Below are 24652 nucleotides of genomic sequence, written 5' to 3' on the forward strand. Positions count from 1 at the left end.
TTATGGAAAGTCGATATAAAAGAAGTAAAATCTATTATAACATACATAATACAACTATTTAATATTTAAACAGATGTACCAATATATCCCATTAATGTAAAAAATTCAGAAGATTGTAACGTGTCTATCAAAAATTGTGTCGTGGGAAAATGATTTATATGATATTTTTTTCCATTTCTTTCATTCCTGTTATTTGATTTTGCGAGGGTCTTTTGTTAAAGTAAATCCAATGATGTCCTAAAATTGATTAAGGTACGATGGGACTGACGTGCCTGAAAAGACAAAAGTCCCTAAATAAATAAATAAATAAATAAAAAATAATTGTAACTTTGGATGAATGAGCGTTTGTTGCTCTATCACGCAAAAACAACTGAATGGATTTGAACGAAATTTATATAGGTTATATCTTAATGCACATAACATACTTTATATACTGATTCACGCGAGTGAAAACAAGGGATACGGCTAGTTAACCACTACACCATCAGAGATGCAGAGATAAAACGTAAAAATGTTAACTGTAGGGTATAGTGAGCTGTCCTTGTATGGTACATCTCCCCGCGACCCGTGACATCCCAAACCGATCGCATGCACTGTTGATTTCCCAAGAGTGAGCGGACATGCAAATATTCTCGCTCTAACGAAGCACCGTCGGGTTTTACACGTTTCTTACTGCCCTCCAGTGGATTACTCTGTCACATCATATATGTACTGTTAAAATATCTATCTTTACATAGATTTAAATTCACGCCATATTCCACCCTTCAAACTTAAATACAGCCATGCAAACACAACTGCTTCACGGTTGGAACACGAATGGAACAGAGGTGGCCAAGCAATCGACTATTGTACAAAGTCTCCCTCTGGTATATATGTACATATAAGCTGATTTGTGAGTAATATCAGTAAATTATAAGTGAAATAAATTAATAAATATTAAAAAATATATACATTATGATAATTAGAGTTACTTATTATTAGATTATTGTACAGAGTGTTTCAGCAATTATTACAGATGATTATACAGTCTTTAAATGAAATTAGTAACAAATCTATGCAGGGGGAAAGGGATTGTTAGTAATGGAGACTGAGAATCCCATTGCTAGCAATATATCCAACCAGGTCGACCTCCTCGCGGTTCCCCCTGGAAACTATCATGGTTAGTTCCTGATGAATTCATCATGATGGGCTAACTGGCCTGTTTTCATTCACCCTTCACTGGTGCTCCGCCAGCGTATCCCGTTAGCGCAGGCGGGGTTACCATACCATTTTCACCCATCAAAAAAAACAAATCTATGCAGTCAATTAATCGATTGTTGATTTGCATTAGAAAGATTTAAATTTAAAAGAGACTGTATGTATCTATCGACCCTAAAATAATATGTATAGAGAAACCGGATACGCTATGACATACCTTTACAAATATTCGAATAATACATTAAAACTGTGCAAGGACTAATCCGTAATTGGTTTAAGTTCAAGGTGGGGTTATGTTAATTTATTGTTGAGTTTTAATAATACATTTTCTAATACAGAATAAATATCATCATCATTATCAGACATTAACCTTTCAATGCTGAACACTGACCTTCTCCTGTTGGAGGTTTTGCCAGTGGTTGCCACGTTTGGTAAACGGGTTGGTAACCGCAGTTACACTTTAGATATGTTTTAAAAGAGACGCTGCTGTCCATCCCTCGCCCTCCCTTAGTCGCCCCTGATGACAGCCATGGGAAAGAAAAGGGTCCTGTTCACTGCTGAATATAGGCCTCCCCTTTAGAAAGTGGGGGGTTGCCAGAAGTTGCCATTGTTGCTCGGCACGCGGCTTGGGATTGTTGGCAACCATAGTTAGGCTTTGATGATGTTTTAAGATGGATGCTGCAGCCCGTCCCCATTAAATTCCCTTAGTCGCTTCCTATGACACCCACGGGGAAGGAAGAGGAAATATATATAGCGTCAGGGATGTTCTTTTCTAGAAATCTGTCCGATTCTAGAATAAGGGCATTCGGGTATGCGACCCCGGCCTCCCGAGCCGCTGAAGTGTCCCAATCCTTTCCGCAACTGCAGTGTCCCCCTCCTTTCCTTTCCCTTATTCCTCTCATTCACCAATTTCCTTTACACGTTTCCAATGTTCCCTTCCTTTTTTCCTCAATCCTTTCCTCCATACCGTAGGTGGCGGAAATCACCAACAAATGCATTCCCAAAGAGAGTTGACGACAGGCAGGTGGCCGGTTGTAAAACTAAAAACCAAATATTTTTGTAATATGGATAAAACCATATTACGCCGATCCCAAATAAATGTCCTCTCACTTCAATTGTATTGTTTATGTTTGTTACCTCTAGTTTCGTCATTTGTAAACCGATTGGAAAACTTTTCAACCTGAAATCTTTTACTACGATTGAAATTAGATTAGTTTTGTAACACAATCATGAATTATTACTTTTAGGCATCCTCGGGACTCGACCAATCGTCACAAAATTTAAATTACATCTAGTATTTAGAACAGCGATAGCATTAACTGACTTTTTATTCTTGTCAATAAACGTAACCCGGTCACTCGGACGCAATAAGGACGAAACAGCGTGATAAAAACTAGTACGTACCTACCCTCCATACTCGTAAAAATACCTGCGCTGTTTTTATAAACTATTTATTCGATCTTATTAAAAACAAATGTATAATATAACCTACATTTGTTAGGGGAAGGGATTGTTAGTAATGGGGAGGTTAGTTCCCATTGCTATCAAGATACCTTGTCAGGTCGACATCCAAGCGGTCCAATCTAGAAAACATCGTGACTAATTTATCGTTGAATTCGTCACGATGGGCTAATTGACCTGCCTTTTCGTCCTCACCTATCACCTCACTGGTGCCCCGCCAGTGTATACCGATAGCGCAGACGGAGTTACCATACCATTATCGCCCATTAAAAAAAACCTACATTTGTTATTATATTACGTATGTTTCAATGTGTTTGTATAAATTTGCATTTAATTTCCTAAAACAGCTTGATCATATGGATTATTTATATATCAAACAGACGAAAATGGAAAAATAAAACAAATATGTTATATGCAAATATAACTCATATAAATGCATAGATACAAAAATAATTTTATCAAAAAAAAATCGTTAATGAAATAAATATTATAACTATGCACTAAAAGGAATTTAAAACGATTCCCAAGCATATAAAAATGACTATATTTTTTGTACTTTATTATATTCAAAATCAGTTTATATTATTTATGTCCGGTACAGAATAAGATGTGTCGTTGAAACAAGTCGATACTTTAAATAATTTAATTCATTCAATAATATTCTAAATAATTAATTAATTGTATTTAATTATAATCATCACAATTAGAATACAATGATTTATAATTATTTTCTCTTAATCTTACATTGTTTAACTTCTCTCTTGTGTTCAAATTTAAACTACTTTTTTAATGGTACGTTGTAAGGACTTTGTAACTGAAAACTGCCATTCGAATCCACGGGAACATTGCTAAAGTACACATTAGGATTATTCGTGTATGTATTAGGTATATTGATACGAGTATATAAATTAGATTGGAGGTCAGCACCATTGCTGTTTACAAGAACAGTATTAACAGGTATAATGGTACCTTGGCTGTTAACGTTGTTACCATTTGGTGAAGTCAAAACCACACTGCCTTGTGGTGGATTTATATTACTGGTTTTAGGTATATTTATCAAAAGATATTGCTGCTGCGTGTTTGGATTATTTGCATTATTTCCAACATCATACTGATTTCCTTGCTGTACATACAGAAGCATTGGTTTACCGTTATTTCCTTCAGTAACACCTACATTATTTGGAAAATTGTTTGCAGAAGTTTGATAGTTAACAAGACTTTTGGGAATATTATTGTTATTCAAATTCGTGGCTAATCCATTATTTTCTGGAAGGCTGTTTGTATTAGCTTGTTGCCCAAGATTTTGGAACACAAATGGTTTGCTATTATAAATGTTACCATCTGTTTGCTGCACGCCAATATTTTGAGATAATGATTGAGCCATTCCATTACTGGTAGGAACATTTAAAAACATTTGTTGTTTGTTAAATCCAACGTTTCCACCGCTTGGTATATTTAGTTGGTTTCCTGCAGAATTTGTATTCTCTTGCTGATTACTGCTTGTGAGTATGGCATTAATAGGTATGAAATAAGGTTTCTGTTGTATATTTAATATGTGAGCCTCTGTATTTTTATTTGCCACATTATTAGAGCGTGCCAAAGTATTTTCCAATTGTTCTTGAGGACTTTGTGTTGAGTATTGATAATCACCAAATTGATCATTTATTGAATATGTGGTACTAATTTTATCAATAGGGTTTGATTGTGTCTCTGGCTGGCGTTCTAGATAATTTTGATTATTTTGGTTATCACCTATGTTAGGAATATCTGTTATCATTACGGATCCTTGATTTTCAAAATTCGCACTTATATTAGAAGGTGACAAAGTTGCTTGCTGCATATTTTGAGGCAGATTAACAAACATTTTCGTGTATGGAGTTCCATGATCAGAAATATTCGTTGGACTTAAAATTGTTAATATGTTTTGATTATTTTCATTTATTGTAGACAAAATGTTATCATCATTTGTATTATCTGTTGAAAATAATAGCTTACTTTCATTTGACTTTTGTAAAATATTAGCCAATGATGATATCGGTATCATTATTTGTATAGGGACCATGTCCATGTCTCTGTTGTTAGCATGATTGGTATTATCATCAATTGTTTCATTAATAGGTAATGATTGAGCAATATTCTCTTCATTTTTAGATATTTTATCCGTTTCCAACTTTGATTCATCAATTTCATCAGGGATCAATATTGAATCAGTGACTGTATCATAATTTGTCTCTTGATTTTGTAAGTTATTAGAAAGCTCTTGGGTATTAGAAATTTCATATTTCTCGTATGAAGGGATTTCTTTTATAATATTTGTTTTCAAGCCAGGTGACTCTGTAGTAGTGGTTGATTCTGGTAGCAAATTTATCTTTAGCGGATCATTTTCAAGTCGAGACTGGATTTCACCTTCTAATTTTCTTTGATGACCATCTTCGTGAGAATTATCTAGATCTTCATGTCTAATTGCTTGTTTCGTGTTTGGTGTCTCTTTTAATATGGGAACATTTAATTGCTCCGCATATTCCTTTGGTCGAAACAAGTTTGTAGATTCATAACCAGGAGTATTCCATAATTTACCTCTATCTTTCTTATGTGGACCATGTAAGTTATTATGGTATAATCTGCGTGACCCAAATAAATCATAATCAGTTTTGTGTCGACTAGGACCATGAAAATCAATTAAGGCAGGAGGTGGGTTCATAGGCGGTGAAATTGTGTCATATTCTGAGAACAGCTGACTCCTAGCCGACGCTACGTGACTTCTCTGGACAACCCAGAAAACGAAAAGAAGATATATCTGAAAAATAAATTAAACTTATAAACAGACGTGTTATTAAATCCTATTTATATTTAAAGTGGTTCCATTCGTTTTAATAAATAAAATATAAACTCAATTTCTATATACCACTGAGGTGGCAAACAAGCATACGGCCCACCTGATGGTAAGCGGTTACCGTAGCAAATTAAATGTAATTATATTAGATTTATGATTATTTTTTTAGCTTGATCTTTTTAATATGATATTTGCAGAGATTGTAAACAAAGCTGCAGAGGTCAATAAATTTATTACAATGATGGAGGAATTGATAGTTTCTATTGTAATTTTAATTTAAAAGAAAATGTCTTAAGTACAATACATTGTTACAGATCGCTTGCAGAAAACTCTCTCCAGTACAGATGGTGACAGATGAACTACGTTCAGAAACACATTACATGGGGGGAAGGGATTGTTAGTTACGCGGGCTACCAGTCCCATTGCTAGCAATATACCCTGTCAGATCGACCTACACGCGCTTTCCCCTGGAAGCGTCGTGCTCGTGCTGAATTCCAGGTCTGTTCATCACGATGGGCTAATTGACCTGACTTTTCATTCTCACCTATCATCCTTTACTGGTGCTCCGCCGGCATATACCGTTAACGCAGGCAGGGTTACCATTCCATTACCATCCATTAAAAAAACACACTACATTATTTGGGTAGCGGTGTCTACTAAAGTCTTAACATGGCTCCAAAATGGCAACAAGTACTGGAGCTGGGATCTTTTCAAGGGAAAACGAAATACGAGTAAGTCAAAGCACAGGGAAATCTGTTTTCCAAACAGAAATGTATGCTGTTGCCACCTGTGCAGCTACGAATCTAGGTAATCATGAAAAAACAATAATATCTATATTTTGAGTGACAGTCAGGTGACTATCAGAGGGAGACTTTGTACAAAAGTCGATTGCTTGGGTACCTCTGTCCCATTCGGGTTTCAACCGTGAAGCAGTTGTGTTTGCATGGCTGTGTTTCGGTTTGAAGGGTGGGATACGGCGTGAATTTACTGGGTACAGAGGAATAACACCTGAGTCCTCAGGAATGGCAACGCATGGGGGGTATCATAGGCGAAACATTATAATCTGTTATGGCCATGGTACTGCTCATGTCTATAGGCGACGGTTATCACTTTCCATCAGGTGGGCCGTCAGCTTGTTTGTCATTCTTAGTTGTATAAAAAAAATATATCAAAGCACTTGTATAATTTTTTTTTAAATACTAATTAGGTATATTAAAATAATATAGCAAAGCTAATTTCAGACTCCTAAATTATGCAGTTCCAAGATAATCGAATTTTAAACTATTCACATTTTACAATCACGTTAATAAATAAATAAACAATTGACTTACCCGTGTGATCATGATTGGATATCGTCACAGAATGACTTCTAGTTAGAGATTATGACATTTAGACTGTCCACTGGAAAAACCTTAAAAAACCACAACGATGGAAAACCGATCAACTAATTCTTATTTGATTGTTACATTCATTTGACAAAAGAAATTATTTATTATTTCGTCTCACTTTACACCTACATACGTGATGTTGTGACGATACAACTTTAACGTTCGATTTTCGCCGCGTTTATTTTGTTTGTGACATAATTTTTTATTTTCACCTCAACCTTAGCCGTACCCGGCCGGTTTTTAAAACAGGTTAGGATTCTATTAAAAGCAAAGTTGATACTAAAAATAATACAGAAAGTATGTATAGATTTATTCCATTAATTATATTAATAAAATACAATGGAATCAAAGCTAATGCATCATTCACTACTTTTACCAGAGGGAAACTTTGTATAAAAGTCGATTGCTTGGGTACTTCTGTCCCATCCCTCTGTTTCAATCGTGAAGCAGTTGTCTTTGCATAGTTGTGTGTCAGTTTGAAGGGTAAGATATGGCGTGAATTTACTAGGTACATAGGAATAACACCTGAGTCCTCAAGAATGGCAACGCATGAGGGGCAAAGGTTACCACTTTCCATCAGGTGGGCTGTCAGCTTGTTTGCCATTCTAAGTTGTTTAAAAAAAACTACTTCTTCTATAAAATAAAAATTTTTATTCATTCATATTATATATATATATATATATATATATATATATATATATATATATATATATATATATATATATATATATATTAACAATACATAGTTAATAACAGCATATTGCATTGGTATATATAACAAACATTAAATATAATACAATATTAATACACACATATATATTTAAATGCACATACCCATTAAAGGGATTCACAGTATTTTGGTTGTTGTTGGCAACCACAATTTTTTTTTTGTAGGACGATAATGGAATGGTAACCCCGTCTGCGCTATCGGTATACGCAGACAGGGCACCAGTGAAGGATGATAGGTGACGATGAAAGCAGGTACGTTAGCCCATCGTGACGAATTCCACAAGAATTAACCACGATAGTTCACAGGGGGAACCGCGTGGAGGTCGACCTGATATGGTGTATTGCTAGTAATGGAGAAATTAGATTCTATCACTAATAATCCCTTTCCACCCACACGCATACTATTTTAACCATTTTCTTGTGTTTTTTATAATTGTCATTGTATTACACGTGAATAAGGTATCATATCTGTGGTTTGAGCCGCCGCCGTGTCCAGTAGTGGGATTTCATTCATTTATTTAGATTAAGGATGCACATTGACCTTCTGATCTATGGAAACCAATGACGATTGTAACCGGTTCTTACCATTAGAACTCTGGTTCCGGTTCGTTATAGATTAGTAAAGTTATAATAAAATGTCTTCACAGGGCCGTAGCTAAACCCATGTTTAAGGTAGGGCAAAAATAACTTTTTGGTAGGGCAAAAGCCATAATTAAGCGACTTCGAATAAGCGAATCTGTATACCCAACCAGGTCGGGGGGAAAGGGATTGTTAGTAATGGAGACTGAGAATCACATTGCTAGCAATATACCCAACCAGGTCGACCTCCTCGCGGTTCCCCCTGGAAATTATCATGGTTAATTCCTGACGAATTCATCATGATGGGCTAACTGGCCTGTTTTCATTCTCATCTATCACCCTTCACTGGTGCTTCGCCAGCGTATCCCGTTAGCGTGGGCGGGGTTACCATACCATTTTCACCTATCAGAAACAAACCAACCAGGTCGACCTCCACGCGGTTCCCTGTGGAAAGTATCATGATTAATTCCTGATTAATTCATCATGATGGGCTAACTGGCCTGTTTTCATTCTCACTGGTGCCCCGCCAAAGTATACCGTTAGCCCAAGCGAGGCTGCCATTCCATTTTCATCCATAAAAAAAAAATCTTGAGGCCTTTAATTTAGTAGGGCATTTTGCCTTTTAAGATAGGGCCCCTCAATACTCCCCCTAGCTACGGCCATGTGTCTTCAATTTGTGATGTCCCACCAAACGACTTCCGTAATATAAGTGGTATCTTTTAATAGATATGGTAATTAGTGTGGTAACCCTGCCAGCGCTATCGGTATAGGTAAGCTGAGTCAGCCCATAGTAACGTTTTTTTTTTCTTAATGGATGATAATGGAATGGTAACCCCACCTGCGCTATCGGTATACACCGGCGAGGCACCAATGAGTGATGATAGATGAGAATGAAAGCAGGTCAGTTAGCCCATTGTAACGAATTCCACTAGAATTAACCACGATGGTTTCCAGGGGGAACCGCGTGGAAGTCGACCTGATAGGGTATACTACTAGCAACGGCTTCATTAGACCCCATTACTAACAATCCCTTCCCCCCTATCGTTACGTATTCATCAGCAACTATTAACAACGATAGTTTCCAAAGGAGACTGCATGAATGGCGACTCATCATCTTCATGTGAGCCCTTAACTGTCCACTGCTGAACATAAGCTTCCCCCTTGGGAGCTTGCTAGTTGCCATGCTTGGTAGGCCGCCTGCCAAGCATAGCAACAACTGGCAAACCCACTTCCCCCCCCCCCCCTTATAGAGAAGGCCTATTTTCAGCAATAGACAGTTAACGACTAATACGACACATTGTCATTTGATCAGGCTCCAATAATTTAGAGATACGGGTTTGAATCCTTTTATATCAATCTGTTGAGATGTTAAATTTATTCAAAACAATTTTTTTTTCATCCTTTTGAAACATATCTAGGCACATATCTATATGTTATAAATAAATACCACAGTTTTTTTTTTATTAAGTTAGACATTAGACAAAAGTCATAGGTAAATAATACTATTACCGTTTAGCAACATAAATAAAAACAAATCTTTTTTGAAAGGCTATATTTATTCAATCTTATGAATTTAGCAATATTTACATATATATACATATGCACATAGTCGTAGCTACGTACAATTGACCCATTTGTTGTATAACTAAACTTAAAAACTATTAAAATTAACATGAGCAGGATTCAAATAATAGTAAAATCAATGTCCGTTATACACAGCCAAAATCTTTACCCAAAAATTGTTCGTAGTCAACTTGGAATGGTGAATAAGCTGATGGTTCACCTGATGGAAAGTGGTAACCTTCGCCTGTAGACATGAACAGCACTACGTCATAGAATGCACTGTGTCCATAGTCCATGGTAATTCTCTCACGTGTTGCCATTCTTGATCAGCACCGAGTTCAAGGAGCGGAGATACAAAGGGCGTCAGGTGCCACGTATTTTTGAAAGATCAATTAATACTTAAGTAAAATTTTTTTTTTATACAACTTAGAATGGCAAACAAGCTGATGGCCCACTTGATGGAAAGTGGTAGCCTTCGCCTGTAGACATGAGCAGTACCATGGACGTAACAGAGTATACTGTTTCGCCCATGATACCCCGCATGCGTTGCCATTCCTGAGGAATTCAAGGGGAAATCCAGGAAGTTAGTTTCAAGGGCACTAAAAAAAATTTTATAGGGTGGAATTAAAATCGTTGGCAACGTAAAACTAAGAATGTATCTGTGGTATAAAACATGTTAAAAATAAAATTATAGGAATAAAAAATTCAAAACGATAATAAAATTTCGAAATTTCCATATCTTATGTTTGTATGGGAGGCTCAAATTTGTTTGCATCTTTTCGAGCCATGTTTCTTTGGTGACAAAGTTCAGTTTCGTTAGGAGAACACTTCTTTCAAAGGATGCTAACGGTTTTAATTCCAATCTGTAGATTATGCTACGGTCAGCCCTGTCTCCATTTATTGGCGTTGTGTCCCCTCCCTGATAGCGTCAGTGAACTTGATAGTGCAGTCCCTGGTCGCCATGTTGGGTTTAAGGAAGTCGGTGAGGTTACGGGCCTCGGAGCGCCGGTCGAAGGGGAAGCCCATGTGCCTCTTGTCTGGGTACTTGCGGTCCCGGAGGCCGCAGTACGAGGCGGCGTCGTTGCATGCACCGACCGTATCTTGTTCGATCTGGTGATGAAAGTAAGTATATAGTACACTAATTTGTCCCCGCGACTTCGTTTGCCTGACCAGGATGTGTTGATAAATAATAATAAAAAGAAGCCTATATCACTCTGTACCCCAAATACTATGTGTTTGTTATATAAATTTTCAATACGATCATTTGAGCCAAAACACCAAGAGTAACAAACAAACTCACTGTCATATTTATAATAATAATAATGTACAAGGACAGCGAGAAGATTCTAGCAGTCCTATTACCATCAGGTCATCCTGCACACTCTTGGAAACCAACATGGTTAAATCCCAGAGAATTCGTCACGATGGGCCAACTGATCTGACAACATCTTTATCTATTCGTCCTCACAGGTACCTCACCAGCATAAACCAACAGCATAGGTAAGGTTATTATTCCATATTTATCCACTAAAAAGCCGTTTACCATCACACAGACACTGTGCTTGTTTGCCATCATTGTTTTTGTTAATTTATTTTTTTAATATTGAAGGGTCCCGCGATTGATCACGATCTCGAAAAGCGTTGGTGGTCTAAGGATATCGCGGGCACACGAATAGGCTATTCACTTAAATTGGTGTAGATTATATATTTGGATGGAAAAACAGCAAAAGCAAAAAACAGAAAAAAAAGAGAGAGAGTTTTCACTCCTTGGCTTGGTATGATGAAGGTTAGTTAGTTACTTTAGCCAAGCTTTTTCGCACTAATCTTCTGAATTAAACCGTCCTACATGAGAGGGTTGTTATTCTAACCAATCTAGAGTGTACATATTTTACTGATCTAGGTGTTATAGTCTAGACTGTTTTCGAGTACCAGGAACCCATCGTTATGCTATAAAAAGGTTATTTATTAGAATTGTAACTCACTTTATCAGCATTCCAGTCAGAAACCATAACGTATAAAACGACAGGGTAGCCCTGCTCCGTTCCCTTGGGTATCAGCATGTGGTGCGGCCAGCCGCAGCCGCAGAAGTCAAACTCTGCAGCGGTGGCGGAGCCCGGGTCTCCAGGCCGGTTCGCCTGGTTGCGGAATGTCCTCTCGAAGGGAATAGTCACTGAGGAGTCCAAACTTCGTTGGCGGATTGTGTTGTTGCCAGGTTTCACTAGAATTAAGATGATGATGTTATAAAATAAATTTATATACTAATTTATATATCTAGGTGCTACTGAGATTATAAGATATATTAGAAAGTGGTTTATCAAGATCTATATCTGGAGTATATTTTTGTATGGATGTGAGACGTGGACATTAACTCAGAAATAAATAGATAAACTTAGAGCCTTTGAAATGTGGTGTTGGAGAAGAATGGAGAAAATTTGCTGGAGAGATCAAATTAGTAATGAGGAGGTCCTACTTAGAGTTAAGAAAAAGGGACAAATTATAAAAACTATTGAAGTCAGCAAAGAAAAATATTAGGACACTTGAATACAAGGAACTTATGAACATTATAGTAGAAGGTAAGATAGAAGGAAGGAGGGGAAGAGATAGACCAAGGCATAACAACATTGGGCAAATCAAGGGAAAAGTTGGTGTTGTAGCGTATCAAGAGGTGAAGAGATTCACAGAAAATCATAGTGAGTGGAAAAAGCTCCACCAACAAGAGCGCAGCTCTTAAATAAGATACATAGAAGTGCTGAGAGGCCTATTCAAAATTGATTATCAACCCAATGTAGTTCACTACTCGATATGGTCCACCACTACAGTACGAAGCAGATGCACATCACACATTGAAGTCATCAGTCCATCCAGCAAGGTGTCATTGTAGTCACACGGTAATAGCATGATTTTAATCAATCCATTACAATAACACTCACGTCCCCTAGTGAACTTGTCCAGTTCGATCATGAGGCGCCTCTGGTCCTCGAAGGCGAGCGGCTGCCCGCGCTCGTCGGTCTTCGGCGCCATGAACACGCGGAACGTGCCCATCTTCGACTGCCCGCTCGTGTTGTTTACCTCGATACTGCACAATGCGAGGAATATACTGCTTTATAGTAATCCAAACGAGTTAAATTAAACTAGGAATGTTAAATTAGTTAATGAGCTATCAGGTAGCAGAGCATGATTTGTGAAAGACGTCTATTCGAATACCTCTAAACCTCTAGTGTTTCTGCCGCATTTTTATGGGTCACAATGGAATGGTAACCCCGCCTACACTACCGGCTTACGTTGACGGGACACCAGTGAGAGATGATAGGTCAAGATGAAAGCAAATCAGTTGGTCCATTGTGACAAATTCAACATTTATTAACCGCGATGGTTACCAGGAGGAACCAGGGTAGGTTGACCTAATATTAGGGTATATAATTAAGCTTTTAGATCCCATTACTAACAATCCCTTTTCCCTCTATTTCTGCCGCTGTCATAGCTGTGTTTCACTTTTTCTCCTAGTTGGGTACACTTAGTCGAACTAGGTGTTCCGTTCTCGCTTCGTTCTTATATCCTAACAGGTCGACCTCCACGTGGTTCCCCCTGGAAACCATCGTGGTTAATTTTCGATAAATTCATCATAATGGGCAAACTGGCCTGCTTCATCTCACCTATTATCCCTTACTGGTGCCCCGCCGATGTATACCGATAGCGCGGGTGGGGTTACCGTTCCGTTATCACCCATAAAAAAGATATTATAATATTTTGCTAGTATCGCTGCCTCGCCACACTCACGTAACATATAAAACATTATGTGATTTCAGCTCATTGACTTAAAACTAGTTATCCGGCCCGGTTTTGCACAATTTTTGAAAACAATATTTATAGCTATATATATATTATAGCTATATGATAGATGAAAGAATTTAAAAAGAAAACGTTTAAATTCATTACAAACAAACAAGTCCTTCCTCTTTATAAATATATTAAAATATATTCGAAACTCACACATAAGTGAATTCCTCGTGCTGCAAGTGCGTGAACTTGGCGAGCACGCTGCCACGAGGAGTGAAGTCCAGCCCCTGGGACAGTTCCACCAGGCTCTGCTGCCACTGGGTCGCGAAGCGGTTGGCGCCGGCGGGACCCTCCACGCTGATGGATGATACCCGTATGCCGGGGTAGTCCAACTGTGCATGTAAAAAGAAATTAATTTAATTGCGTTTAAACAGCGGAATGGATTATATGTGGACTTATTATTATGTAGACACGAGAATAGTAGTTTAAAATTCAAAATAAAAAAAATTTAAGGCGAAAAAAAAACAACTAAATAATGAAATAACAACAACATGTCATGATATGTCTGATAAATTTCAATTTATTTAATGTAATAATAAACTTGATAATAAAATAATAAATGTCACATGAATTAATAATTATCGAAATATCACATAGGGGTGAACGTTGACAGAAACAATCAAAATGAAACTTTATGAAATAACTAGCTTTTACCCGCGAGTTCATCCACCAGAGGGAGACTTTGTACAAAAGTCGTTTGCTTTGATACCTTTGTCCGATTCGTGTTTCAATCGTAAAGCAGTTGTGTTTGAATGACTGTGTTTCGGTTTAAAGGGTGGGATATGGTGTGAATTTACAGGGTACAAAGGAACAACACCTGAGTCCTCAGGAATGGCAACGCATGGGGGGTATCATGGGCGAAACAGTATATCTATTATATCCATGGTACAGCTCATGTCTATAGGCGACGGTCACCACTTTCCATCAGGTGGGCCATTAGCTTGTTTGCCATTCTAAGTTGTATAAAAAAAGATCTTCGCGTACAACGAAAACAGCTTAGAAACTTTTAACGGCAGAGGGCGCTTTGATACGGCAAGTAATAGTTTTAAACTCACCTGACTGTCTCCGTAGGGCGTGAGCTTGCTCTTGTAAAGATTGAATATGTCATCGATGTAGGCGTGCCAGCGGTAGAACACCGGGTCGCGCATCGCTGTCGCCGAGTCGCCCATCACGCCGTACTCTTCCTGTTGTTATTGCAAAAAAAAAATAATACATATCCCAGTAGAGGTTCTTCCAAGAGACTACAGTATGGGGTTCTTCAAAAAAGGGGTAAAGTTTCATCAGGGTCGAGAACGCGCACGTAGTACCCCTGATACTGGTTTTCATAGATTACAGTAACCGGTTACCATAAGGTGGGCCGTTTGTTTGTTTGCCACCTCAGTGGTATAAAAAAAGTCTATGACATTCTCCGTTATTATTGGCAACGGTTACCACTTCCTATCAGCTGTCCGCTCATTTACCATTTGTGTCGCTCTTCGTTGAACGTGAACCTTAATTGTAACTGGGAATGTATTTAGAGTTTTGGGGTAGTTAGGTCTTAAAAGAAAGAAAAGAAAAAACGAGAGTGAAGAGAAGAAGAAATGAGAACTACATTCTTCATCAAAGAGTCTCATATAGCTATTATGTTTCAGTTTGAAGTCTGGGATACGACAACGGATCAATTGTTTTATAAAAGGCGGGATTTAAAACATGCAGCGCCAATGTTTTAAAGTTAATCAACCAATTATTAGGTATCGAGGCATAACACCTTAATCCTCAAAAACACGAGTATAACACATGAAACGTCTATGGTGTCACAAAGCATTTTGTGACGAATCATATCTATAGATTAGTTAAAGGTCAAGACAGGTCCAAGGTTTAAGAGAAATTTTACCAGAGGGAGACTTTGTACAAAAGTCGATTGCTTGGGTATCTACCTCTGTCCCATTCGTGTTTCTACTGTGAAGCAGTTGTGTTTGCATGGCTGTGTTTTGGTTTGAAGGGTTGGAATTTACAGGGTACAGAGGAATAACACCTGAGTCCTCAGGAATGGCAGCGCATGGGGAGTATCATGGGCGAAACAATATACTCTGTTATGTCCATGGTACTGCTCATGTCTATAGGCGACGGTTACCACTTTCCATCAGGTGGGCCGTCAGCTTGTTTGCCATTCTAAGTTGTATAAAAAAATTAAAATGATACTGACCAGATGGCGATGGTCGGGGTCATGCGAGTATGCTATGAAGACATGGCCCATGTTGTGCAGGTCCCCGTAGTAGCCACGGTTCAAGCTCAGGATCGAGGACTCCATCAGGTTGCCGAGCTCGTCGATGCCGGTCTCCTCGTTCAGTGGTACCTTCCTGCCGTTTGGCTGAAAACACCCAAATACTTTGTAAATTTCCTAAGCATGCAGCAGAGTAGATCTTAAAACATCAATTAAACCTAACTGCGGTTGCCGCCTGCTAAGCGTGGCAATTATTGGCAAAATCCTCCCTTACGAGGAAGGTGTATGTTCAGCATTAGACAGTTACCGGCTGATATGATACGACACTACCATATATCATAAATACCAGAGAGAGACTTTGTACCAATCTCGTTTGCTTGACCACCTCTGTCCCATTCGTGTTTCAACCGTGAAGCAGTTGTGTTTGCATGGTTGTGTTTCGACTTGAAGGGTTGGATATGGTAGTGGATTTACAGTGGCAACAGATGGAAGATATCATGGGTATTACTATTTCTTTTGTGATATCTATGGTGTTGACAATGACACTTTGCGCCAAATGGATCATCAGCTTGTTTGCCGTTTTAAGAATCACAACAAAAGTTACCATGTTGATGGCATTGCTGTCGATGGCCTGCAGGAACCTGTCACGCCACGTCTCTAGCTGGAAGACGTCGATCTTGATCTCATTCACCGGACGGTCAATATCCCTGATCACTGTGTTGGCAAACCTGTCAACATGGTGATTATGGTTCTTTACTAAAGCCTGCAGAAAACGCAGCAATGCTAACTACATATTGCTAAGTGATTATTTCGTTATTCTAATCTTATTAGGTCTGGTCTCTTAGAAAAATACTGAAATTATTTGTATTCCTGTACATACAATAATATTACTAACACAACAAAATTATAACTCAGCGATTTTTGTACTTGAGCGATATTTAAGAAAATATAATATGAGGGATCTTTCTGTTATAAGCTCTTGTTTTGTCTTTCAATGAAAGCCAAAACAAAATTTTATAGAAATTTTGTGTATTCGTCTGCAAATACGACTGCATCAAATTGGATGCGGTTTTCACAGTTGTGTTCTTGAAAGTTTAACTTAAAATTTAGTGTATGTTATATTTTGTCGTGATATGCCATCTAGAAGCAGTCTACTTCATTATTTTCTTCTGAAATCCACGGCTGCAAAGTAGCAGATATAAGCTAGTATAGAATATTAATATTACCTTGGCGGCCAGGAGCGACTGGCGACCTGGCTGTCGAGCTTGGGGAAGTAGCCCTCGCCAATGGGCGCACGGAAATCGCTGTACCGGGTAACACGGCCCAGACCATTACACAGTCGCTCCGCGTTGTATCTGAAAAATACAAAACAAAAATGCTTCATAACTACATTTATCATTCCATTATCATGCGTTAAAAAAAACTACACCAATCTCTATTACAAAAATTAGAAAAATAAATTATTCATTTGATAATTTATACATGACTAAAGGTGGACTACATATGCCAGAGGGACACGAGTTGAACTATTGGCGAAATCCCCCAATAGGTGGACGTCTATGTTGGTATGGTGTTTATACTGTATATATTTAGAAGTCAGAAGGATAATCAACTATAGATAGACGCTATGATGCTACAGAAACAACATGTCGAGACTGATATTTCAAAACTTCTTGTTTTTATGTAGAGAATTAATTACCAAAAATCCTGAGGTCTTCCAAAAACTATACTAACCTAGCGATGATCTGTTGATGCATGTAATAGAACAGTTCTCCCCTGCGGTCCTTCTTGACAATCTCGCGGGCGGCCTCGAAAGGGTACACGAGGTGCCAGTGCCAGTGGTGAAGGTTGATGCCGATGTCTTCGCGGAAGTACGCCACCCGCTGCTCCGGCTCTGAGTTCGACGCGGTGTAGTTGGTTGGGATGGTTATTGGCATCTGTGGATTGGGCATCAAGGTCTTGTATTAATTAAATCAAAATTCTAAATGACTTCTCCTATGAATCTTCTCTTCTGTTATGAATGTGTCTTAATTGTTTCGGTTACTACAACCCTTTCTCGATGTTCGTGGATCCTCATGACTAGTATATAGTCTATCTTGTTCACGAAAGCACGTTTTGCGACACGAATTTCACCTCTTAACGAGTTATCCTCAGTCAAACTATTAGATCGCTTCTTCTTCTTTCACCCGTTCGACATCCAAACTGCGAAAATTCGATGATTTCGAATTGCCGTTTCGTCCGGACGTTGGATTGGATTGGTTGGCTGTCGGAGATTGATGGCTAATATGGAAGATTGTAGAACTTCTGGTAATAATAATAGTAGTCGATCTTCGAATGTTGATCAACACACTTACCAATGGTTGCAGAATTAAACAAAATAATTCAAACCAAATAACATTAATTTATTTTATTCTATTCTACCGCCACGTTTAGAAAATATGTTTCAAATAAAAAAAGGATGTGAAATTTTAACTTGATTAACGTACCCTGTTACCAGATGCATTGACGGTGGTGGTTTCTCGGGCCTTCCTGAACACCTTTGGATCCATGAACTTGTCAGGGAACGTCTCCACCACCGGTGGCACCTGCAGGCCTTTCGTGTCCGGCCTGAAATATAAATACATAATACAACTTCTATTTCTTCCACCTGGCGTTCTTATTCCCGGCTATTGCCATAAGGGTCCGCCTTCCAACTCAATTTCCTCCGCTTTTCTCGGTCTTCAACATCCTTCGTGTAAAGACCATTGGCTTCCATGCCTTGAACCACGCTAATTACCAGCATTTTTTTAGAGCGACCGCAAGGTCATGGTCATTTCCCAACTAACATCTCTAATATGCAACTTATTATCATCCATCTTTCATACGATTTTTTCATACAATCTTACAATGATTAAATCTTAAATACCATCAGCATAAAGAAGAGTATCATCCATCTTTATCGATTAAAAAAACCTATGAGTACTTTTGCATATGATAATATTTTAAAATAACTAGTGCAGCTAATCTATTTGATTACACTAACCTGTGCAATATGGCGACTGAGAGACAGTAGTTGAACATGTAAGGGTTGACCCTCATTTGGCAATACGAGCACAGGGAGATCAGGTCGTCCACGTCACGCATGTCTGGCAACAAAAGTAATGTTTTAACAATACAATGCTGCCGGATATATTTTTGACTAAAATTTGACTGGATGACCTTTAAAATGTGTATTGTTTACTCTAGCTCAAGATATTTTTTATTTTGATAACAAAATTGAAAGGGTAGCCACAGTAAAGTTTCTTTTAACCGACTGCAATAGTTAGAAGATGTTCAATTCAGTTGTATTTCTTACCTCAACTACCTCAGTTGTAAACCGATTTATATCTTTCTATTGTTATTTATACATATTTATTTTGTTTATATAGGTAATTTTAGTATGTATGTATTAATATATCAATAATTACTAGTATCGCGTTGTCGAATATTCTGACTCTTTCCTTCTCGACTGGAAGAGAATGCTTTTACTTATTAAATCCGCCATTTACACATATATGTAGTAATAAATAAACCAAACTACTCCCCCCCCCCCTTCGGCATAATAATGAATGGCGAATGAAGTAGTTAAATATAATAAAGACATATACTAACTTATAAAGATGTCGATAAGCTTGCCAGCCATCCGGCGGTGCTTGGCCACGAACAGTGAGAACTGGTCATTGTAAGGCAGTTGGAGTGGCAGGGACAGGTCGGGCAGGGCGATGTTCTTCACGGGAATGGTGCGCACCTCACCGCTCCCGAACCGGTTCGCCAGGGTGTTGGTCAAACTTTTGTATTTATCCGGCTGATGAAATATATATATATATATATATATATATATATATATATATATATATATATATATATATATATATATATATATATATATATATATCATTTATTATAAAAAATTGTTAATAATGTTTGTTTATTAGATTATATAGATAGAGTGTCTCCATACAAACGCTTCGAGAAATGCGGATCAACTTTTTCATACAATTTTGCGTGATAAATAGTTATGAGTGATTCCTTTATAACTTCTATATTTATTTTGTCTTATAATTTCTATGCCTTTTTAATGCGTAAATACTCATTTTTTTTTTTATTTAATAATTAAATATAGATGCGTCAAGATATATTGTGTGCGTAAGTATATGGCACATAAAAAAACGATTCAGTTAATTTGACAATTAGCTGACAAAAGGTTGGCCCGTTTTTGAGGCTCGATACTCTATCTATACAATCTAATGTTTATATATTAGCAAAATTTGTGATAGTCATTTATGCTTCGTTTTTTTTTTTACAAACTCAAGTTTTGTTTGAAGAAAGCAACGGCTGAATTTCTTGCTCAGCTGAAATTGCATTGCGAACTGGGCGATAGATTCATAAAACAAGCTTATAATTAAGTTTACTTGAATATTGATAAAAAATTATATTTAAGTTAAATAAATACTAGTTTTAAAGAATATTTTTTTCTGATAAACATATTGTATACTAGCTCACGCGAGAAATAGCCTAGTCCTACATAAAAACAAAAGTTTGTGAGGATGAATTTATGGGTGTTTGTTACTCTTTTACGCAAAAAATACTGAATGGATTTGAATGAAATTTGATACACATATAGATTATGATTCTAACTTAGACTAGAATCGCTTGTATAGAACAAAGTCGCGGGATACAGCTAATAAATAACTTACATAGTAATGATCGGGCACTTCGAAGGCGACGTTATCGTCACCTTTCTGCAGGAAACACGGCTCGGACGGCCGGTCGAAGAACAGCAGCAGTCTGCTCTTGGAATCACTCATTTTGTTGTATCTTAAAAGAAATGAAATTTTCGTAAAAAAAAACCTAACTATAGTTTAAATCAATTACAATACTAATTGTTGGCAACCTCAATATTTTATTAAAAATCAATATTTTCATTTTTTTCTTCTATATATGGCAACACTGTGCCACGATATCCTTTACTCTCTTGTAATAAATATGCTATAAGCATTAAATATATTCTCTGTGCCATTATTTGGTATTTTTATTAATCTATACATATAATAAAACTGTAGAGGTCGAATGTCTGTATGTACAAAAAAAAAACACTAAAAACCGAGTCAAGAGGAAGTTAGAAGTTAGAATAGAATACATCCATACCAGAGGGAGACCTTGTACAAAAGCTGTTTGCTTGGGCACCTCTGTCCCATTCTACCGTGAAGCAGTTGTTCGCATGGCTGTGTTTCGGTTTGAAAGGTGGGATATGGCAGTGAAATTACAGGGTACAGAGGTATATATAACACCTGAGTCCTCAGAAATGGCAACGCATGGACGGTATCATGGGCGAAACAATATACTCTGTTATGTCCATGATACTGCTCATATCTATAGGTACGGTTACCACTTCCCATCAGATGAGTAGTAAGCCTGTTTGCCATATTAAGTAAAAATACTTAAGACAGTTAATTTAAGGCATTCAAATTGTTTACTCACATTTAAATTCACGATTGGGACTCGATAACATTTATAAAATAATTTTAGAATCTCTGCATTGAACTGTATTACCCGAAGATTCTTTCCACTGTATGTCACTATTATCCTTGGATAGTACGTGAAGCAATTAAAATTAGAAAACGACCAAAATATTTCATTTAAGGAAAATGAATACAGGCTTTCAACAGCATGGAACTCGATGATTAATATACTTAAGTCACGCGATATGTTTAAACGCTGTGTGGTACTTTTTTTTATGGATGATAATGGAATGGTAACCCCGCCTGCGCTATCGGTATACGCTGGCGGAGCACCAGTGAGGGATGATAGGTGATCAGTTAGCCTATCATGACGAATTCCACTAGAATTAACCACTATAGTTTCTAGAGGGAACCGCGTGGAGGTCGATCTGACAGGGTGTATTGCTGGCAATAGGTCAGTTAGACCCCATTACTAACACTCCCTTTCCCCCTGTGGATACGGTGTGGGGGGTAGATAAAGCCAATAACAGTGATAATGTACTATAGTGGTGGAACAAACTGCATGGGCTACCAGACGAAGAGGCTGCTCATTCAGACTTGCTGTGACCACGTCGGCATCATCCTCAACTGTCACCCTTCACTGGTGCCCTGTTAGCGTATACCAATAGCACAAGCGGAGTTAGCATTCCATCTTCACCCATAAAAAAAAACATAAGCCTGCTTGGGAGGCTTTGCCAGCAGTTGTCACGCTTGGCAGGCGGATTGGCAACCGCAGGCTTTACAGATGTTTTAAGAGGACCGCTGCTGCCTATCTCTCGCTTTACTTAGTCGACTCTTACGACACCCACGGCGTAGGAAGAGATGGCATATTCTATGCCGGAACCACACGGCCAATGTCCATGGCCATGGGCATGGCCAGGGCCATGAAATGTTTTTCGAAATTTCGGAGCCGAACGAAATACAAATTAGATGATTAAATTACATAATACATACCATTTAAAAATATTAAAAATACTAATATATTATGGTTTATTAATGTTAAAATATTTCCTCCCACGAACACTCAGGTTGTGGAATGAGCTCTCTGCCGAGGCTTTCCCAAGAGACTGCAGCATGGGGTTCTTCAAAAGGGGGGTAAAGAGATTTCTTCAGGGTCGGCAACGCGCGCGTAATACCTCTGGTATTGCAGGTGTTCATAGGCTACGGTAACCACTTACCATCAGGTGGGCCATATGCTTGTTTGCCACCTCAGTGGTATAAAAAAATATATATATTCCTCTAAACTTTTATGGTAGTATTTAGAATGAACGAAACATTAAGTTCCACTTACTGGAGCGATTTCGGTATGAACAAAAACTCGAAATTGAGTTTGAATATTCCAAATTTCATATTAGACTGTTTAGTTTCCCTGTCGTAATCGCGTCGCGGTAAGTCCCGATCGTTAATTTAAACAGGACTTGACGTACTATGGGCGTCACTGTATATTCTGTGACGCCCACGTTATTGTTCATCTCTCTAAAATACGGTTACCACTTGTATCAGATGGGCAATCAGCTTATTTACCAATCGATTTACGTAAAAAAAAATTATTGAAAATAGTACTTGGGTAACAAAAATAAATACAAACAATAAACGACTTACCCGTTAAAAGACTTCAGGCAGATTCAAAGCAAATTAATTTAAATATGTTTGTATGTGTTTCAAGCCGTGTAATCACGGCCCGAGTGTGTTAATGCCATACTCTCCCGTGATTTTATAGTAAAACCCCATAAATGTTGTGTGCAAACAGGCGGAACGTGTGCATCATAGTTGACGATAACATTTGCGGTTTACATTATCATATCCACAAATCAGCTGTGAACAGCGGCTTCGTCCGCGTGGAAACCGTATCGTAGGCAGGATATCCTTCTAAATTTCATATTTCTAACTCCACCGAGGGCTCTCATTGACCAATATATTCTCCACGAAGTCCCTCTTGGACGCCATTGTGGATAAATTCAGCTAAATTTGTCACGATAGGTTACATAACCTAACATCACTCACTTGGGGGGGAAAGGGATTGTTAGTAAGCTAGTAGTTAGCCCATCATGATGAATTCATCAGGAATTAACCATGATAGTTTCTAGGGGAACCGCGAGGAGGTCGAAAAGCGCGAGCGGGTATACCATTATATTTTCACCCATTAAAAAAAAACTGGTCGTATGACTTATCTGCAGAATATAAGAAAGTCTGCGTAATATTTAGCACAAACTGATTGTACAAGTCGTTTGCATGGGGGGAAAGGGATTGTTAGTAATGGGGTCAAACAGTCCCATTACTAGAAATATAGCTGTCCATCCCTCAACTATTAAGTTACCTAATGATCTTTTACGACACATACGGGAATGGAAAAGGTGGCCCATTCTATATCGGGACCACACGGTAAAAATGGAAAAATGGAATATGGTAATTAAATTACAAAGTAAACAGTAAAGAGACATAACACCATAGTTCTAAGGGGGAAAGGGATTGTTAGTAATGGAGACTGAGAATCCCATTGCTAGTAATATACCCAACCAGGTCGACCTCCTCGCGGTACCCCCTGGAAACTATCATGGTTAATTCCTGATGAATTCATCATGATGGGCTAACTGACCTGTTTTCATTCTAATCTATCACCCTTCACTGGTGCTCCGCCAGCGTATCCCGTTAGCGCCGGCGGAGTTACCATACCATTTTCACCCATCAAAAAAAAAAAACACCATAGTTCTTAGAAATGGCTACGCATGGACATTATGAGCGTTTCAATATCTTGTGTAATACTTTTAGACGACTGTTGTTACCACTTTACATCAGGTAGACCGTCAGCTTGTTTGCCATTCAAAATAAAGAAATAGAAGCTGCTTTTTAAATAAGTACGTACGAGTATCCCATGCATACCGAAGGTTTTACTTGAAGGCCAGTTAAAATCGATGCAGAATTATAAAAGGCATGTGCTAACTGACGATGCAGACGGCATGTGGCATGTCATGACCTACAATATACCACTAGTGTTTCACATGGCATTTTATATATTTGCAGTTACGAACTGTAGTCACGCAATATTTTGTTTTAAAATATAAAAATTGTTTTGTCTATGGTTTCACTATTTTGTATGTACCTGGCCAGGTATATAATCGTTTTTCCGGTTCAATCCAAAAGGTGCCCCTCCATTGGTTCATAAAGGACCACTAGTCAAAAATAATTTACGTAAGAATAGTCAGGGGAGCTCCAGTAATACATAATGTCTAGGGGGGAAAGGGGTTGTTAGCAATGGAGTTTAACAGCCCCATTGTTAGCAATATGCCCTATTAGGTCGACCTCCATGTGGTTCCCCCTGGAAACCATCGTGAACAATTCTTGT

General features: G+C 38.0%; 2 protein-coding genes across 2 annotated transcripts; both read right to left on the reverse strand.

Moving 5' to 3' along the window:
* Nucleotides 1–3287: 3287 nt before the first annotated feature.
* On the reverse strand, nt 3288–7084 carry LOC113514185 (putative uncharacterized protein DDB_G0286901). Its single transcript, XM_052895707.1, has 2 exons — nt 6823–7084; nt 3288–5455 (listed from the first exon to the last, which is right to left on the reverse strand). The coding sequence occupies exons 1-2, from the start codon at nt 6832–6834 to the stop codon at nt 3437–3439; spliced, it is 2031 nt and encodes a 676-aa protein (XP_052751667.1). The 5' UTR covers nt 6835–7084; the 3' UTR covers nt 3288–3436.
* Nucleotides 7085–10388: 3304 nt separating this feature from the next.
* Nucleotides 10389–23054, reverse strand: LOC113517945 (phenoloxidase subunit 1). Its single transcript, XM_052895706.1, has 14 exons — nt 22912–23054; nt 20506–20626; nt 19421–19613; nt 18813–18915; nt 18277–18397; nt 17525–17727; nt 17017–17145; nt 16395–16518; nt 15773–15937; nt 14643–14771; nt 13741–13919; nt 12681–12826; nt 11733–11968; nt 10389–10860 (listed from the first exon to the last, which is right to left on the reverse strand). The coding sequence occupies exons 2-14, from the start codon at nt 20614–20616 to the stop codon at nt 10648–10650; spliced, it is 2052 nt and encodes a 683-aa protein (XP_052751666.1). The 5' UTR covers nt 20617–20626; nt 22912–23054; the 3' UTR covers nt 10389–10647.
* Nucleotides 23055–24652: the final 1598 nt, after the last annotated feature.

This window comes from Galleria mellonella, unplaced genomic scaffold (assembly GCF_026898425.1).
Source record: "Galleria mellonella isolate WM207_F2 unplaced genomic scaffold, CSIRO_AGI_GalMel_v1 utg3070, whole genome shotgun sequence".
NCBI lineage: Eukaryota > Metazoa > Arthropoda > Insecta > Lepidoptera > Pyralidae > Galleria > Galleria mellonella.

Excerpts from the sequence above, each read along its gene's own strand:
- LOC113517945 (XM_052895706.1), bottom strand. The coding sequence starts at position 20,616 with ATGAGTGATTCCAAGAGCAGACTGCTGCTGTTCTTCGACCGGCCGTCC. Across the intron at positions 18,398-18,812 it reads TCAGTCGCCATATTGCACAG|GCCGGACACGAAAGGCCTGC; the intron begins GTTAGTGTAATC and ends TTTATATTTCAG. Across the intron at positions 12,827-13,740 it reads CACGAGGAATTCACTTATGT|TATCGAGGTAAACAACACGA; the intron begins GTGAGTTTCGAA and ends CGCATTGTGCAG.